The following is a 19,419-nucleotide window of genomic DNA, read 5'->3' as shown; positions in this document are numbered from 1 at the left end:
CAGTTTACTAAGAACAGGCAGCAAACTGATCGGGCGGCTGTTAGAGCCAGCAAAGGTGCTTTACTATTTTTAGCCAGTGGAATTACTTTAGCTTCCTTCCACGCATGTGGGGACACACTCTCCCTTTAGTCTTTGGTTAAAGATATAGCAAATAGGGGTGGCAATATAGGGTGTGTTCGTAAATTCAATCTGGAGTGCCAAAGCACTGTTGTAGCAGATGTAAGCAATGTTCCCATGTGTTGTCAGATTGTCCATTCATAAATTCAGAGCATTTCGCTCTCGGAGCGTTCAGAGCGCACACTGGACGAGGAGTAGGGTTGATCCGAGCGTTCTGACCTCACAAAGGCCGTCAAGCACCTAAGCTAACGTTGGCTAGCTTACTAGCTACTTCGACACAAATGAGAGAACACCTCACTCTGACCATTTTACTCGCCCTAGCAGAGCTGGTTAGGCTGTTTTCATGTTATCCAGAGCGTTGGTAACTGTGCTACTGGCAACAATTTAACTTGTTCGTAAATGTATCAGTTATTCTGCGCTCTGCTCTGAAATCGGAGTAGATAGCCAGCGTGAATTTACGAACGCGCCCATAGTCTGCTACCATTCTCAATAGTTTTCCATCAAGGTTGTCTATACCTAGTGGCTTATCAATGATGGATAACAATAGTTTTTCCACCTCTCCCACACTAATTTGACCAAATTCAAAAAAGCAATCCTTCTCTTTCATTATTAGATTTTTTTATTTAAAATAAATGATGGTTCACTGTTCAATGTTGTCATTTCACTTCTGAGTTTTTCCACTTTACTAGTAAAATAGTCATTGAAATGATTGCCAATATCAAAAGGCTTTGTTATAAATGACCCATCAACTTCAATGAACGACGGAGAATAACTGGGTTTTCTGCCCATAATTTCATTTACAGTACTCCAAAGTCTTTTTCCATTGTGTTTTATGTAATTTATCTTTGTTTGGTGATATAATTTCTTATTTTTGTTAAGTTTAGTCACAACATTTCTCAATTTACAGTATGTCAAACATTTTGTATGATCTTTTATCAATTACTTTAGGCCCAACCTTTGGCACTTTGGTTTTCCTTGTTATTGCCACAATGCACTACAACCAATGGAAACTGGTTGTCACTACAACCAATGGAAACTGATATTGCTTTAGATGTCACAGATCCAACACTATTGGTATGCACTCTATTTGGTTGATGTAACGCGTACGCTGGGAGTCGGGAAGCAAGTACAGGGAGTGCAAATGTAATAATAAACAGTACAAAACAAGAAACATGAAAAGCATACAGACATGAAACAGAAACAGAGTCAATAACGCCTGAGGAAAGAACCGAAGGGAGTGACAGATATAGGGGAGATAATCAGGAAGGTGATGGAGTCCAGGTGAGTGTCATGAGGCGCAGGTGCACATAACGATGGTGGCAGGTGTGTGATGATGAGAGACAACTGGCGACAACGAGCACCAGAGAGGAGGAGTGGGAATAGACGTGACAGTACCCGCTCCCTGATGCATGGCTCCAGCCGCAGGACGCCGACCAGAGGGACGGTCCCAAGGACCAGGAGCGGGCCGGTCGCTTCTGCTGAGTTGCGGGAACCTGTTTAGGCAGCTGAGGCACAGGATCCTGTAGAGCCACCTGGGAACCTGAAGAGCCGGCTGAGGCATGGGAGCCCGAAGAGCCAGCTGCTGACGTCAACTCCTGTTCCGTATGAGCCGAAACTAAATCCCCACGGAACGCTCCAGCAGGGAAACTCCTTCCCCTTCCTGTCCCTCAACGTCCCTGGTCCCATCTATCTATTTACTTTGTTACTGATATCCCCTCCTCTGACAGTTTCACCACCATTTTGGTGGTTGTGGATAGATTTTCTAAATCCTGTCATTTAATCCCTCTTTCTGGTCTCCCTACTGCTCTCCAGGTCGCTGAGGCACTATTCCAGCAGGTCTTCCGGCATTATGGCCTTCCGAAGGACATTGTCTCCGACCGTGGCCCCCAATTCACATCACGGGTATGGAGAGCCTTTATGGAGAAGCTCGGGGTCACGGTCAGCCTCACTTCCGGGTATAGGCCTCAGTCCAAAGGGCAGGTGGAGAGGATGAACCAGGAGCTGGGGAGGTTCCTGAGGAGTCACTGTCAGGACCGGCAGGGAGAGTGGGCTCGATTCCTTCTATGGGCGGAGTACGCCCAGAACTCGCTACGTCACTCCTCCACTAGGTTGACCCCTTCCAGTGTGTTCTGGGTTTTCAGCCGGCCCTGGCTCCGTGGACCCCGGGCCAGACAGAAGCTCTTGCGGTTGAGGAGTGGTTCAGGCTCGCAAAAGAAGTGTGGCGCGATGCTCACGCTGAGACCCTGGTTTGTGGGGCCGTTCAAGGTTCTCCGGTGGGTCAACGAGGTGACGAATAGGTTACAGCTTCCCAGTGACTACCGTATCTCACCTTTTCATGTCTCCATTCTCAGGCCGGTGGTTCCTGGTCCCCTAGCTGATGCTGTCCCCCACGACAACCCTCCACTCCCCCGGACATCATGAAGGGGTCCGGTTTATTCCGTCAGATCTCTACTGGACTCCCGACGTCGTGGGTGTCGGCTCCAGTATCTGGTGGACTGGGAGGGGTATGGCCCAGAGGAGCGGTGTTGGGTTCTGGTGGAGGACATTCTGGATCCTAACATCAGTGATTTCCACCTTTGCCGACCCGGACCGGCCTGCTCCTCGTCCTCGGGGCCGTCCCTCTGGTTGGCGTTGTCCCGCAGCTGGAGCCGCGCGTCGGGGGAGGGGTACTGTCACGTCTACTCCCGCTCCTCCTCTCCGGCATTCGACGTCGCCGGTATACTAACCACCGGTCCTGGGATCCATCATTACGCACACCTGGCATCAATCATTACGTGCACCTGCGCCTCATGAGACTCACCTGGACTCCATCACCTTCCTGATTATCTCCCCTATATCTGTCACTCCCCTTGGTTTTTTCCTCAGGTGATATTGATTCTGTTTCTGTTGTTTCATGTCCGTACGCACCTCCTGTTTCTTGTTTTGTTCCATGTTTATTTATTATTAAATTCACCCATGTACCTGCTTCCCGAGTCCCAGCGTACACGTTACAGTTGAGCGATAATCTGGGTCATATACCAGGCATTAGTCACAGTTAGAAACTTCCTCTTGAGAGGACAGCTAGTTGGTAACCAGTCAATGTTCAGGTCACCCAGAAAATAGACCTCTGTTAACATCACACACATTATAAAGCATTGCACACATATTATCCAAATACTGACTGTTAGCACTTAGTGGCCTATAGCAGCACCCCAAAAGAACAGGCTTTAGATGAGGCAGGTGAACATGCAACCACAACATTTGACATGAGATCTTCTCTAAGCTTTAATGGAATATGTCTCTGAATGTGAAGTATACAGCAACACCTCCCCCATGGGCATTCACGTCTTTTCCGTAGTTACAGTATATGCCTATATTGCTACTGCTGTATCATCTAAGGAATTAGCTAAGTGAGTTTCAGAGATGGCCAGTATATGAATGTTATCCGATGTTAGCAAGTTACTGAGTGTACAAAACTCCTTCCAAGACAGACTGACTAAGTGAATCCAGGTGAAGGCTATGATCCCTTATTGATGTCACTTGTTAAATCCACTTCAATCAGTGTAGATAAAGAGGAGACAGGTTAAAGAATGATTGTAAAGCCTTGAGACAATTGAGACATGGATTGTGTATGTGTGCCATTCAGAGGGTGAATTGGCAAGGCAAAATATTTAAGTGCCTTTGAATGGGGTATGGTAGTAGGTGCGAGCGCATCGATTTGAATGTGTCAAGAACTGCAACGCTGCTGAGTTTTTCACACTCAACAGTTTCCTGTGTGTGTCAAGAATGGTCCCCCACCCAAAGGACATCCAGCCAACTTGACACAACTGTGGGAAGCATTGGAGTCAACACGGGCCAGCATCCCTGTGGAACGCTTTCAACACAGTGTAGAGTCTCGAATTAAAGCTGTTCTGAGGGGAAAACGTGGTGCAACTCAATATTAGGAAGGTGTTATTAATGTTTTGTAAACTCAGCGTATATTAATATGGGCTATTCAAAGCCATTTCCTTGGTAGCTTATCTGAGTAAAAAAATAAATATATTTATATATATGTGTGTGTGTGTGTGTGTGTGTGTGTGTGTGTGTGTGTGTGTGTGTGTGTGTGGTGTGTGTGTGTGTGTGTGTGTGTGTGTGTGTGTGTGTGTGTGTGTGCAATGTTGGGCTGAAGCTACTGGCCCTGAGGCTTGGCTCTCTCATTCCTCCCAGTCTTTTGGGAGGGAGGGTGGACAATGAGCCTGTTGTAGCAGATGTAAGCAATGTTCCCATGCTCTCTGGCAGCTTTCATAGCTGGGATAAGTTATTTTCCCGCCTCTGGCGCACAGCTTCAGAGAAGTCCTCTTTGAGGAAGATTCCTCAAATTTCTTGGCTCTCTCCAGAACAGCCATCTTGTCCTTAAACCTCAGGAACTCGACCACTATCGGCCTGGGTCTGTCACCTGGGCTGGTTACATGCTTCCAGACCTGTGGGCTCGCTCCACCTCAATCTCCGTATGATCCATCTGCAGCTTTTCACTGATCATTTTTCATACTTTCTTCTCAGACTTGGCCCAGTTCTCATGTGAAGACTCTGGTATGCCATCCACAACAATGGTATTCCTCCTGGATTGTCCCCCTAAATAGTCTGTTTTCCCAGTCATTGTTAATAAGGATTCATGCTAATGTCATCTCGAGAGGACTTACAGTTTGTTGTCATCTTGCTGCATGTCTCTTTCAGGACATACACCTCTCCCTGGGAGAACTGCAAACTGTTCTTACATTTCTGGACCTCTCCATTAGTATCTGGACAAAGCTCTTGAAGCTATTTTCCTGTTGTTCTAACAACTGCTTGGAAAATCATTTTTGTTCATTTAAAAGATCATTCCCCTGTAATAGAGAAACACTGTCCTCTCCATACCTTCCACCTTTGGCATTGGATGCCATGGTAGCAATGTAGGCTAACGCTGGTACTCCACGCAGTTCCAGACAGGGGCCGGTCGCTGGGCAGATTTAAACAGAAACAACCACCGGGGATTTAGACAGCCACAATCCGCAGTCCCAGCCACAAGGGCTAACCGCATCGCGGACTGTGTTCAAGCTGTCAAGGAAACCTCGCTATGCCAAGCAGCTCTTCAAACTTTTGGTTGGCAGGATCTCTGGAAAGATATAGTGGTCCCAGAAACTGAGGCTAACCTCGTCGCGGGGTCCAAATTCAAAAGGTAGCTAGTAACCAAACTTTCTCAATAGAACACTTTTTTTTAGAGACTTGCAAAGCAACAAACCAAGCTCTCCCTCGTTCCGTGTTCAACGTGATATCCATACCCTAACCCTAATTGTAACCCTAAACCTAACCCCTAAGCCTAAAAAAGCCTTTCCTTGTGGGGACCGGCGAAATGTCCCTACTTGTCTGAATGTTCCTTATTTTACTAGTAAAACCAAAAACCTGCACGCACACACACACACACACACACACAGACACCCACCCACACACATATTCTCACCATTCTCAGACTGCCACCAGGTCTTGAGGCGGTTGGGGGCAAAGGTGGTGACCAAGTTTTCGATGCTGTGGCTGGTCGTGTGGTTCAGCCTCTCATCATACATCTCCCTGGAGTCACACACAAAACACTTCTTCTCCTCCTACAGAGAGAGGGAGGAGAGAGAGAATGTCTCAGTACTGTGAAGAACATGATCATTCACCTCTGATTATAGAGCAAGAGTCCATACGCTACCACTCAGTCTGTCATCACCATTGTCTGTGTGTGTGTGTGTGTGTGTGTATATATCCTGTAGTGTAGATAGTTTATTCTACTCTATAGGTTCACTGCCCCTCTTAGCAGCAGGTTTGTCTGCTCTCCAGATGGTTTGGCCTACACACACGGATTCTGGATTCTGTCTTCCACACACACACATCCTACTCTCTGCACTGTATCTTCCCAACATGTGTGTGAGTGAAGATTTCACAACCTCACAGTTTGACTTTCACAACATTCTAATTTCATCCAAGCGGTTGCTATCTAATCTATCTGCACACTCAAGTTTTAACTGTGTTGAAATGTGACCACTTTGTGACCAACTGCTGGTCCAGCTCCCACTCCCCTGTAGGCAAAGTCTGCTCCCAGAATACTTGGCACTAGACCCTCAGGGGGGCTCTTCTCCTCATCCCCCATTCTCCTCCTCATTACGATGACTCATCCCAGAATGTTCCAATGTTTTGTTAATCGTTCCACAGCCCATAACCACCCCCTTCACATACACATCTTGTTCCACAGCCGTTCACCCCCGAGGGGATTCTGAAATAACGGAATACTCCCGATCACGCTCTCTCCCCATTATAAGCACACAGGGCGGTGACTGTGTGGCACACAATGCTTATTGTGGAGGGAAATGCCAAGACTCCCACGCAGCACAATTCCATAGAGTCTCTCTAGTACACTCAAATTGCCCAAACATTACACTGTACTACACCATTACAACACTCTTTTTTGCAGCACAATTAAGTGTTTATCATGTACAGTACCAGTCAGAAGTTTGGACACACCTACACAAGGATTTTTCTTTATTTTTACTATTTTCTACCTTGTATAATAATAGTGAAGACATCAAAACTAACATATATGGAATCATACAGTAACTAAAAAAAGGATTAAACAAATCAAAATATATTTTATATTTGAGATTCTTCAAAGTAGCCACCCTTTGCCTTGATTTCTAGGTTAAATGACCTGAAATGAAATAGACCGAGAACAGAACTACCACAATGTTACTTTTGTACCTGCTGGCGGGGCGGGAGTAACACAACCTTGGAACAGAAGTAACAGCGGGCGAGAAGTGCACAATATGGGTCTTATCTCCATGTTTCTGGTTTGTAATGCTCGTTACTTTCAACAAAAGTACCATCAGCCATAATTTCATGTGTATGTCAATTTGAATATTTAATGCTATAGGTTCGAAATGTATGAAAATGAACCATGCGTCAACATCGCAATGCTGTGCAACCACAATATTTAGCCTTACAATAATAATTAGACTAAAATAGATCACATAATAGCTACAGTGCATTCTAAAAGTATTCAGACCCCTTGACTATTTCCACAATGTTACGTTACAGCCTTATTCTAAAATGGATTAAAATGTAGTTTTTTCTGTCATCAATCTACACACAATACCCCATAATGTCAAACTAAAAACAGGTTTTTAGAAATGTTTGCAAATTTATTCCAAATAAAATGGAAATATCACATAAGTATTCAGACCCTTTACTCAGTACTTTGTTGTAGCACCTTTGGCAGCGATTACAACCTTGAGTCTTCTTGGGTATGACGCTACAGGCTTGGCAAACCTGTATTTGGGGAGTTTCTCCCATTCTTCTCCGCAGATCCTCTTAAGCTCTGTCAGGTTGGATGGGGAGTGTCGCTGCACAGCTATTTTCAGGTCTCTCCAGAGATGTTCAATCAGGTTCAAGTCCGGGCTCTGGCTGGGCCACTCAAGGACATTAAGAGACTTGTCCTGAAGCCACTCCTGCGTTATCTTGGCTGTGTGTTTAGGATCGTTGTCCTGTTGGAAGGTGAACCTTCGCCCAAGTCTGAGGTCCTGAGCGCTCTGGAGCAGGTTCTAATCAAGGATCTCTCTGTTCTTTGCGCCGTTCATCTTTCCCTCGATCCTGACTAGTCTCCCATTCCCTGCCGCTGAAAAACATCCCCACAGCATTATACTGCCACCACCATGCTTCAACGTAGGGATGGTGCCAGGTTTCTTCCAGACGTGACGCTTGTCATTCAGGCCAAAGAGTTCAATCTTGGTTTCTTCAGACCAGAGAATCTTGTTTCTCATGGTCTAAGAGTCCTTTAGATTCCTTTTGGCAAACTCAAAGCTGGAGTGACTGCCTTCTGGCCACTCTACCATAAAGGCCTGATTGGTGGAGTGCTGCAGAGAGATGGTTGTCCTCCTGGAAGGTTCTCCCATCTCCACAGAGGAACTCTGGAGCTTTGTCAGAGTGACCATCGGGTTCTTGGTCACCTCCCTGACCAAGGCCCTTCTCCCTCGATTGCTCAGTTTGGCCCGGGTGGCCGGTACTAGGAAGAGTCTTGGTGGTTCCAAACTTCTTCCATTTAAGAATGATGAGGCCATTCTGTTCTTGGGAACCTTCAATGCTGTAGAAATGTTTTGGTACCCTTCCCCAGATCTGTGCCTCCTCAAAACGTAATTCCTTCGACCTCATGGCATGGTTTTTGTTCTGACATGCACTGTCAACTGTGGGACCTTATATAGACAGGTGTTTGCCTTCATGTCCAATCAATAGAATTTACCACAGGTGGACTGCAATGAAGTTGTAGAAACATCAAGGATGACTGTTCCTAGGCCGTCATTGAAAATAAGAATTTGTTCTTAACTGACTTGCCTAGTTAAATAAAGGTAAAATATATATTTTTAAATGATCAATGGAAACAGGGTGCACCTGAGCTCAATTTCAAGTCTCATAGCAAAGGGTCTGAATACTTATGTAAATAAGATATTTCTGTTTTGTTTGGGTTTTTTATGCAAAATTTCTACAAACCTGTTTTCGCTTTGTTATAATGGGGTATTGTGTGTAGACTGATGAGGGAAAAAAATTTTTTTAATCCATTTTAGAATACGGCTGTAAAGTAACAAAATGTGGAAAAGGTCAAGGGGTCTGAATACTTTCTGAATGCATTGTACATTAACCATAATTTTCTCATCTCACTTTAATGGGGATGTAGTAGGAGATGTTTTTCACAATTTTCAATGACTATTTATGCATAGCCCTACCAATCAGGTGTGCTCCAGCTGTCCTTGCCATGCGCATTCCTCATGTCTTGATAGAATAAATGTTTTTATTCTCTTCACAAACGGTAAACTCATCATGCTAATCACATTTCCATGGCTTGACACAAGGTAATTGACCCCCAGAATCATAAAGATATATATTTTTATCCACTAACCTGTCGATAAATGCTTACATGAGAAGCTGATCCTACAATTCAATCGATTAAAGCATAAAGCTAATGATGTCATATATCATTTTCAAACCTTCAGTCACGTGTTGATATTTTGCAAACATTATAAAAGCAATATGAACTAGAGGAGACAATGGCCTGTGCTTAAACGTTTTATTTTATTCCAGGTCATCAGCTAACATTGTGTTACTTTCGTCACACCGTCTCTGCTATAACTGCACCCAGGCTAACACCCAAGACTATCTAGCATGATACTTGAAACGTACAGTCTGCTGGGATTTAGTCACTAGATGGGTTAAGAAAATGACATGCGGAACCTTAAACCACCATACAACCCCCCAAAAAAACTTCCAGGTCCGTGTTTTTACTTACATCGCGCTAAAAAACTTTTTTTTATATAACTAAGGGAAACATGGTTGGACTGGCAGTTGTTTTGCAGGGAGCTCGTCCTCCGCATTAGGAACGTGCTGACTTCACTACTTCATTCTAGCTTCTGTGTTATCTGAGAAAATGGGTGCCTTACTTTCATCCCTGCTCTCCCCTACTACAAGTTGAATTAGCTGGCTAGACTAATTTACCAATCTAAAAAAATGTTTGCTGAAAGGGGCTAATTGAGTGACTATCAGTTAAAACTTCTGACGCACAAGCAAATTTCGAAATTGAACCTTGTGTATTCTACTATTCAAACTCTCAACTGTTGAGAGCCAGACTGAGTTCATAAATAAGCAACCGTTTATGTCGGCCCCTAGCGGCTGGGGACCCTAAGCAACCGCTTATGTCGGCCCCTAGCGGCTGGGGACCCTAAGCAACTGCTTATGCCCACCCTGTCTAGGTGTAGTACACCTATCTGTGCCCCTGGTGTAAGGTGTCTTACCTCCAGGTGACCAACAATGCAAAAGCGTTCAGGCTTCTCAATGCCGCAGGTGGAGGAGGCGGTGAGCTGGTGCGCACGGCCGATCAGAAGGTCCCCGGTGGCGGGGTAGCAGCTCCCCTCAGTGCAAACATCCCCAAACTCAGGCAGCTGCGCAAAGGACCGCCACCAGAGGGCTGCCGGACAGAAACAGCGTTGAGTGTAGCTGATGATGCTGCACGGGCGAGCAAAACATGTCTGGAGTATAATTCTCCATGCAACTATTATGCTATATAACTAAACTATCCCACAGTTAAAAATCGGTACAAATATTTTTATTTTAGAATTAAGAGGCGTGTCTCTCCATTGCTATCACAGGCTCCCTTTAGTCTAATGCATCACTGGGTATAAAAACATAACGGTCACAAGATAGGCTTCCGATTGAAATCACATGGACTCGCTTTCCAATCGATCCCTGTGGCGGTACTGTTTATGAAAACAGGCTGTTATGTTCGGGAACAACAGCGACTGTGGGAAACAGTTATTGACTGTACAAAACAGCTTCTGTAAACGATAGGTAGTTGAAAACAATGTGCCCAAAACATATTTAAACAAGCATAGTGGACTGAGACATCTGACATGTATAAACTGTTGAACACATTTTAGATGCTTAAATAATGGCTTACAGTTCCTCAGTAAAGGTCCCCATGGTCCTGAATAAGTGACAGTGAAAAGTAACATTGGAATTCAACTTTGACGGCAACAGAAAATAAAATCCTCTATTCGATCTCTTCACATTTTACGTTTCCTCTTAAGCCAATACTTGGCTTTAGGCTATTCCTGAAATGCATTGAGAATACTTTAGCTAGCTACCTGCGCAGTAGGAAAAAACGAAACAGTTCCATGTAAAAACAATACTTACTCAAAAGTGATGCGATGTGCAATATCAACATTTTCGAGTATTAAACATGGATAATTATCCCTCGGGTTGTTGTCGGCAAGTCCTGAAGCAGTTGTGTGTGTCTCTGTTCTAGGAGGTCCTGGCGAGCCCCCAACTATACATCCTACGCGCTCCCGAGTCCCAACCCTCCTGGCTGGGTATGCAACGCAGCGTGCTAACGAAGATAAGCGCACCACATTCAGCCAGGACTTTCTTTGGTTAAATAATACAAGTAAATTACTTTACTTTTAATCTCGAGATAAGTCAATAGACTGCTCTAGGTGTGTTGTCAAAATCAAAGTTGTGGTCAGTATGCTTGTTTAGGCTACTGAGATCATAAGAACATATCAGTCGGTCTGTAGGTCAGACAGACATAGGTGTAGTTCTGGGATGCCATGCTGCACATACATTACCTGCCGTGTTTCACACGATCAACTTCATTGTTCTTCTGACAGAACTCAGAAGGAGAGTTGGGTACTTTACCATGTCAAACACAGAATTCCACATCCGTCTCTGTCGGGCAGAGGGACACACACAGGGGCCATTTTCTGTGTTTCTAGTGGAGTGTTTATTTAGCAGTTGGGCACAGATGGGTGATAGCTGAAAAACCTATTCTGTCAGATTCAATCCCCCATTGGGCTAAACCCTGGACATGCTTGTCCTTGAGTTGGACACAGTTATGGCAAAGAGACAGGGGCCCATAGTTACCCCACAGGAAAAAAGACTCAGCATCTCCCTGAACACTGAAAGTTAAAGATGATTCCCTCCTCAGTGCTGAAATCATTTGCCTGGATTGTGGCTGAATTTTAAATGGTAAAATCAAGATGTGTTTATTCATTTTATAAACACCCTATTCATCAAGTTCAATGGGGTTTATTTTAAAATTTAGACCAGGATTTTCCAAACTCAGTCGGGGGTCCCACCTGGGTGCACATTTTGGTCTTTACCCTATCACTACACAGCTGATTCAAATCATCTAAGCTTGATGAGTTGGTTATTTGAATCAGCTGTGTAGTGCTCGGTCAAAAACCAAAACATTCACCCAGGGCAGAGTTTTGGAAACCCTGGTTTAGACTGCAACCCATGTATGAAACATCGCAGGAGTGCTGATCTAGGATCAGTTCTGGCTTTCAGATCATAATAAGTTTAAATGGATGGGGGGATCCTTATACAAGATCAACACTCCTACTCTTGAGACATTTGGAATACAGCCCCAAGACTCATCAATTGACCACAACTATACATGCATACATCACCCCCGTGTGGAATATTGAAGAACTGCAAGAAGCATACCAAATAGCTCTCTCATGCTCTCAATAACAACATATTGTTCATACTCCTCTGATTTATTATAAACATCATAGACAACACATTTCCTAATGAATCAAAAAATAGAATCAATCATCTGTGTACTATGGCAGTTAGGTTTCAGGCACAGGTGTTAACACTATTGGCAGGTTGAAACTCATGCAGTTCAGTGAATGAGAGACTCCGACCCATTACTGTGGACACTCCTCATCAGCCCTCAATTTATGTTGTACAGCTGTGTCCACTGGTCTGATGACTTTCTCATTCAAGCATTCAGTCATGTCACAAATTAAATACATGAACATAAAATATTATATAAAGTTATAGCTTAGTGAATCATACTAGGTCCTTGATGCTCCTCGGGTGTGACATCACAGCTTGGCCTTAGGGACAGAGTCAGGGCTGGGGTACAGGTGTTGCCGTAGGAAGCTAAGGCTCTTTTCCCAACAGTCTTCCTGAGCATCGGCATGCGGCTTGGGGTACCCTCCCCACAACATGATCACTACAACACACACACAATCATTAGTTACATTGGGAGTAAAGAATTGGTTATACATATATCTTAGTTCAGGTGTGTATACTATAGGTGTGAGCTTTGTGTGTGTACAGAACCTTTCTGTCGTGTTTGAGGCACTATGAAGTTGCTGGCTCTGAAGTGGGGTGTGTAGGGCGGCTCAATGAGGTGTCCAGCATCAGGGTATTGTAGAATGGTCAGTAGGTGCTCGTTACCCGCTGCACGCATCATCTGGGCTATCTGCAGGTCAGAGGTCACATTCAGCGTCATTGAAAATGATGGATTTCATAGGAAGCTTGTAATCGTGTTTGTGTGTGTGTGTACTCACGTCCTTGGCAGACTCCACTGTGGCCCAGTTCTGATCATCCTCCCCGACGACCAACATCAATGGACACTTTATCCTCCCCATCTGTCAGAAGACAGGGCAATGAGTAAACAAACCCACTGTGTGTGTGTTTGTGTGTGTGTTGACTTACATCCACTTTCTCTCCAAGGTCGGTTGGGATAGGCAGAATGATGTCTTTCCAGACGACACAGCCCTCTTCATCAAATCGGGTCTTATACCCATCCCTGGCAATAAAATTGTTTTAGTCTAGATTTCTTCATTTGAACTGTATGTCAGAAGCTTCATAATCACAGTACTTGACAGCTTCACTTCAAACAAATGTGTTTACTTTTCATTCACAAATGGTGGTTGTCACTCACTCAGAAATCTTCATAATCATATCGGGGATGGACTTGGCTGGGTAGACGTGACTCCCACTGATACACACACAGCACCTGGGCTGGAATACACACAGTATTTATTGTTACACACTAAACAAACTCATACGCATATACACATTCTTATTTTTTTTTTAAATGGTCATTTAGCAGACGCTCTTATCCAGAGCGACTTAGTAAATGCATACATTTTCTCTTTTTTTTCCTGTGCTGGCCCCCCGTGGGAATCGAACCCACAACCCTGGCGTTGCAAACACCATGCTCTACCAACTGAGCTACAGGGAAGGCCCTAACACATGGTCAGTGTTGGGACAATAAAGATTTCTGAATATGAATTCACACTATATACAGGGCCTTTTGGAAAGTATTCAGACCCCTGACTTTTTCCACATTTTGTATCCTTTTTTTTTTTTTTTATTATCCTCATGAATCTACAAACATCCAATGAAGTTGTAGAAACATCAAGGATGATCAATGGAAAAAGGATGCACCTCTGCTCAATTTTGAGTATCATAGCAAATGATCCGACTTAGGTATTTCTGTTTAATATTTTTAATAAATTAGCAAAAATGTTTAAAAAAAAACTTTTCACTGTCATTATGGGGTATTGTGTGTAGATTGTTGAGTGTTTTATTTGAACAATTTTAGAATAAGGCTGTCACGTAACAAAATGTGGAAAAGGTGAGGAGGTCTGAATACTTTGCGAAGGCACTGTACATACAGCACCAATCTGGAGGAAAAAGAGGAGTGGGAGGGAGACTCACGCTGATGACTTTGGAGTAGGCTGCCAAGTTGAGGGCGACTGACACCCCAAAGGAGAGCCCAAACAGAGCAACTCTGTCCTTCATCACCAGGGGGTGCTCCTGCACAATCCTGAACGCTTTCTACATAACAAGAGAGATAGAACTCAAGTTCAAGTGATAAGGATACAATGTAGGATCCAATGTAGCAGATGCAATGTGATGTAATATAATGTGAAGTGATGTAATATAACAGTGAGTCTGGGTAAATGGTCACAGCAGGACTCTGCCCTCTCAGGGCCATTTCTGAACATTAAGACATGCACAACCTTGTAGGCACACACAGTATGAGAATCACCTCAAAGTAGGTTTTAAAGTCGATGTCTGAGGTTCTGTTCTTGTCATGGGAAAGGTACTCTAGCGCCATGGAAACAAAACCCTGTGACGCCAGGAGGCAGGAGCGGTACTCCACCAGCCCCCCACCCCCTCCCCACATATCCAACACCCCAGGGAAGGGTCCAGGACCTGGGGGTAAAAAGAGGGTCCCTCGGACTCCATGTTCCCTGATGTCAATTCTGCACACACCCGGTGCCATGTACCATCGTTCTGTGACAACGGTCGCTAGGGGAGACTGCTTGCTGAAGCCCTCAGTCATGTGCCCACTGTACACAGAGATGTGTACCACCATAGGAGTGAGGACATCCATCTTTCTCAACCTGAGAGACAGAGAGAGTTTATTTGACTTGTCCAGCCGGGCCTGGTCACCCTAAATTATCTGGTTTTCCTATGTAGAATTGAACCCAAATATTGAATTGCATTGGTGTGTTACCTGAGGCCTGTCCGACTGCCTGGAACAGGCTGCATGCTCCACAGTAGACCCATGGGCTCTGCTCCTTCATATGTTCCTCCAAGACTGGCATCCTTAGCAACTACATCAACAACAAAAAAGAGAAAGAGGCTTGAGTTCTTGACTTGGACTTCAGAGATGGATGACCATTCAAAACAAATTTTTTCTACTCTGAGCTTGTTTTTTCAGATGTCAGTTGTAGATGTTGACCGATTATAATTTTTTTAACACTGATACCAAAAAAAAGCCGATACCGATTACTCTGCCGATTTTATATATTTGTAATAATGACAATTATAACAATGCTGAAAGAACACTTATTTTAACTTAATATAATACATAAAAAAAAAAAATCTATTTAGTCTCAAATAAATAATAAAACATGTTCAATTTGGTTTAAATAATGCAAAAACAGTGTTGGACAAGTAAAAGTGCAATATGTGCCATGTAAAAAAAGTTAACGTTTAAGTTCCTTGCTCAGAACATGAGAACATATGAACGCTGGTGGTTCCTTTTAACATGAGTCTTCAATATTCCCAGTTAAGAAGTTTTAGGTTGTAGTTTTTATAGGAATTATAATGCGTCGACTATTTCTCTCTATACCATTGTGTATTTCATATAGCTTTGCCTATTGGATGTTCTTATAGGCACTTCATTATTGCCAGCCTAATCTCGGGAGTTGATAGGCTTGAAGTCAAACAGCGCTGTGCTTCAAGTGTTGCTAAGAGCTGCTGGCAAACGCAGTAAAGTGCTGTTTGAATGAATGCTTACCACCGCTCAGTCAGACTGCTCTATCAAATCATAGACTTAATTATAATATAAGAAACACACAAAAATACAAACCTTAGGTCCTTAAAAGGTCAAATCCGGAAACGATCATTTATTCTCTCAGTGAAATACGGAACCGTTCCGTAATTTATCGAACGGGTGGCAACACTAAGTCTAAATATTGCTGTTACATTGCACAACCTATGTTGTGTCATAATTATGTACAATTCTGGCAAATTAATTACGGTCTGTTAGGAAGAAATGGTCTTCACACAGTTCGCAATGAGCCAGGCAGCCCAAACTGCTGCATATACCCTGACGCTGCTTGCACTGAACGCAAGAGAAGTGACAATTTCCCTAGTTAATATTGCATGTTTAAAAAAATATATATATATATACTTCTGTGTATTGATTTTAAGAAAAGTATTGATGTTAGCGGGTTAGGTAGATTTGTGCAACGATTGTGCCTTTTTCACAAATGTGCTTTTGTTAAATCATCACCTGTTTGGCGAAGTTGAAGTAGGCTGTGATTCAATGATAAATTAACGGGCACCGCATTGTTTATACGCAACGCAGGGCAAGCTAGTTAACCTAGTAATATCATCAACCATGAAGTTAACCTAGTAATATCATCAACCATGTAGTTAACTAGTGATTGTGAAGATAATCTTATAAAAAAATATGTTTAATGCTAGCTAGCAACTTACCTTGGCTCCTTGCAGCCACAAGGTCCTTTTGATGCTGCACTCAAGTAACAGGTGGTCAGCATGCCACGCAGTCTCCTCGTGGATTGCAATGTAATCGGCGTCCAAAAAGGCTGATTACCGATTGTTATGAAAACTTTAAAATTGTCCATGCCGATTAATCGGTCGACCTCTAGTCAGTTGTCTGTGGACTGGGGCTCCCGAATGGCGCAGCGGTCTAAGGCACTGCATCTCAGCGCCAGAGGCGTCACTACAGACACCCTGGTTTGATTCCTAGCTGCGTCACAAACCACTGTGATTGGGATCCCATAGGGCGGCGCACAATTGGCCCAGCGTCATCCAGGTTTTGTAGGCCGTCATTGTAAATAAGAATTGATTTAACTAAGCAAGTCAGTAAAGAACAATGGTTAAGTGAAAAAATTTAAAATAAATCTCAAACACACTGAATGGTGTTTTCAAAACAACTGGGAACTCTGAGAAGAAAAAAACAAGGTCAAATAATGATGTCAGTGAACTTCAGGTATGAAAGTCAGAGCTTTAGAAAGAGGCCGAGTTCCCGACTTGGAATTCCAAGTTGATTGACAGTTTAAAACGGTTTGTCCTAGTCGGAGCTCATCCCACTTGCCTTGAACACGCTGAAGTCGAATATTTCCAATATCAAAGTTCCTAGTACTTTTTAACTTGGCATTAATGTGCTTGGGTGTGTTCGTTGGTCACGCATTTCAAAGTGTGTTGCATTTTAACAATGATCCTACTTGTGACTACAGGTCCACTGCATGACCTTCACAACAACCATATTGGTTTTAATAACATCTATTTTGCTATCCTTTACTCAAGGTTTGCTGTGTTGTACAGTGATATTGTACTAACTTGATAGCAATAGAGGGCAAACTAGCAGGCAAAAACATTGGCCAGCCGCCAGCATCTCATGGTTCAGCGCATGCTGATCTTATTGGCGACCACCGGGACAACGTGTAATTGAATTCAACAAGAGTATATATGGGATTTCATACAGAAGTTTGGTCAAGGCTACATCCAAGAACACGGTCTGTAAGCCGGTCGGCGGTCACAAACCTTACCCGTCACCGTGCCTTGGCCGTCGCTGGTGTAATGGCCGAACGCCTCCCAAAGGTCCTTATCCTCAGAGCGATGAAGGGAATGTAGCGTCACTGAGAGCGCTGGAGGTAAATTCCTCACAACTACCTGGATCTTCTCATCCACGAGCCCCCGTGTTGGCTGCACTGACAGAAGCGGGAAAGTCCCAACCATGGTGGACAAACACCTGTAGAAAAAGACAAGACAGAAACAACCGAACACTGGTAAAGATGGTGGGATTGACATCCCATTTGTCCTGGCTTTAATAACCTGTGAAAACTGGTTGGCGACAGAACAAAATTGGCTACGAGTCACATTCGCTTCAAACTTCGTGTCCACATTTACTTACACGGAGTTATTCAACAACGATAAGTCAGAGACATGCTGACATAGAAAACCGCTCTGTGTAGTTACATAATTCTGGTGCGAGTAGACAAGTTTACTCGTACAGGAAAGTACAAGTCCGTGCGGCACTGCTCACGAAGTTACAGCAACTAGAAACCCATAGCGGTGAACTGTAGGCCTGTGCATGAATCACCCTCATAAAGGCAGAAAGATTTTTCTCAAAGGACTGTTACTTACTTCACCGGTTAAAAACAACGTAGGCTACGTTGATGAAATCCACACAATGAAGGGGTTATAGCACTGTCTGATAAGAGGGTCTGCTTAATCAGCGCCAGTCAGCAACACTAAAACGGTACTTCCGGGTCTCGGAATTTCGGACATTTTCATAATAAAAGTCCCTCACGTAATATAAAAGTATAATTAACCTCAAAGTCTACCCTCATGATACACTAGCACACGAGGTGACACACCGCTTCCCATTCATTTCAATGGAAGGAAAGCAGAGTGGGCAGGGAACCTTTGGGTGATGGGAGGAGGTGAAAAATACAAACTTTCCCAAATTTATGCAAATCGCCAGCGGTCTGTATACAATATAAGCTATGCACAGCACTTGGGGAAAACTGCTCTTAAAGTGACTGGTGATAAGGAAAGCACTTATCCAATTCCATGTTTATTACATATACTGAATGATCATGAGTTGTTCCTGATTGCTGATGATCTCATAAATCAGTGTGAATGAGCACCCTAACCAACTATTTTAATCTAAGTTTGTCAAGATGCGTCCCAGAGAATGTCATTGAATGCTGTAGCTTTAAGATTTCCCTTCACTAGAACTAAGGGACCTAGCCCAAACCAGAAACAGCCCCAAACTGTTATTCCTCCTCCACCATGCATGATTCATCACTCCAGAGAATGCGTTTCCACTGCTCCAGTCAAATGGTGGCGAGCTTTACGCCACTCTTTACACCACTCCAGCCATTGCGCATGGTGATCTTAGGCTTGTGTGTGGCTGCTCGACCATAGAAACCATTTCATGAAGCTCCCGACGAACAGTTCTTGTGCTGACGTTGCTTCCAGAGACAGCCAAATTCACTAATTTGAAGAGGTATTTCAGCCACACCCGTTGCTGACAGGTGTATAAAATCAAGCACACAGCTATGCAATCTCTATAGACAAACATTGTCAGTAGAATGGCCTTATTGAAGAGCTTAGTGAATTTCAACGTGGCACCGTCATAGGATGCCACCTTTCCAACAAGTCAGTTCGTCAAATTTCTGCCCTGATAGAGCTGCCCTGGTCAACTGTAAGTGCTGTTATTGTGAAGTGTAAACATCTAGGAGCAACAACGGCTCCGCCGTGAAGTGGTAAACCACACAAGCTCATAGAACAGGACCGCTGAGTGCAGAAGCATGTAAAAATCGTCTGTCCTCGGTTGCAATACACACTACCGAATTCCAAACTGCCTCTGGAAGCAACGTCAGCACAAGAACTGTTCGTCAGGAGCTTCATGAAATGGGTTTCCATGTCCTAGCAGCC

At 43.9% G+C, this 19,419-nt stretch overlaps 2 protein-coding genes across 3 annotated transcripts in view; both read right to left on the bottom strand.

Moving 5' to 3' along the window:
- LOC100286412 (laminin subunit beta-1) overlaps positions 1–11,889 on the bottom strand; it is a 38,831-nt gene extending 26,942 nt beyond the window's left edge. The window contains exons 1-3 of the mRNA XM_014152866.3: positions 10,822–11,889; positions 9,924–10,096; positions 5,573–5,711 (exon numbers count right to left, since the gene is read on the bottom strand). Coding sequence (XP_014008341.2) covers positions 5,573–5,711; positions 9,924–10,096; positions 10,822–10,852 — 343 coding nt within the window. The 5' untranslated portion in view covers positions 10,853–11,889. The remainder of the gene's footprint in view (positions 1–5,572; positions 5,712–9,923; positions 10,097–10,821) is intronic.
- Positions 11,890–12,164: 275 nt separating this feature from the next.
- Positions 12,165–17,719, bottom strand: LOC106576041 (acyl-coenzyme A thioesterase 5). 2 transcript variants are annotated; one of them, XM_014152867.3, is made up of 9 exons: positions 17,523–17,719; positions 14,954–15,053; positions 14,483–14,840; positions 14,149–14,268; positions 13,367–13,446; positions 13,138–13,231; positions 12,990–13,070; positions 12,760–12,901; positions 12,165–12,649 (listed from the first exon to the last, which is right to left on the bottom strand). In XM_014152867.3, exons 1-9 carry the CDS (start codon positions 17,710–17,712, stop codon positions 12,519–12,521), a joined length of 1,296 nt encoding a protein of 431 aa, XP_014008342.3. In that variant the 5' UTR covers positions 17,713–17,719; the 3' UTR covers positions 12,165–12,518. The 2 variants fall into 2 exon arrangements, with proteins under 2 accessions (XP_014008342.3, XP_045555651.2); XM_045699695.2 differs by lacking the exon at positions 17,523–17,719 and adding an exon at positions 16,447–17,509.
- Positions 17,720–19,419: the final 1,700 nt, after the last annotated feature.

This window comes from Salmo salar, chromosome 17 (genome assembly GCF_965601325.2).
Source record: "Salmo salar chromosome 17, fSalSal1, whole genome shotgun sequence".
Classification (NCBI taxonomy): Eukaryota; Metazoa; Chordata; class Actinopteri; order Salmoniformes; family Salmonidae; genus Salmo; species Salmo salar.
Note: the sequence above shows the minus strand (reverse complement) of the source record. Positions and strands in the feature narration are given on the sequence as shown.

What these genes read in the sequence shown, in the direction of transcription:
- LOC106576041 (XM_014152867.3), bottom strand. Translation starts at nt 17,712, where the DNA reads ATGGTTGGGACTTTCCCGCTTCTGTCAGTGCAGCCAACACGGGGGCTC. An exon ending in ATGATTATGAAGATTTCTGA is followed by an intron (nt 13,232 to 13,366) that starts GTGAGTGACAAC and finishes TTTTATTGCCAG; the next exon opens with GGATGGGTATAAGACCCGAT. An exon ending in ACCTTGGAGAGAAAGTGGAT is followed by an intron (nt 13,071 to 13,137) that starts GTAAGTCAACAC and finishes GTCTTCTGACAG; the next exon opens with ATGGGGAGGATAAAGTGTCC.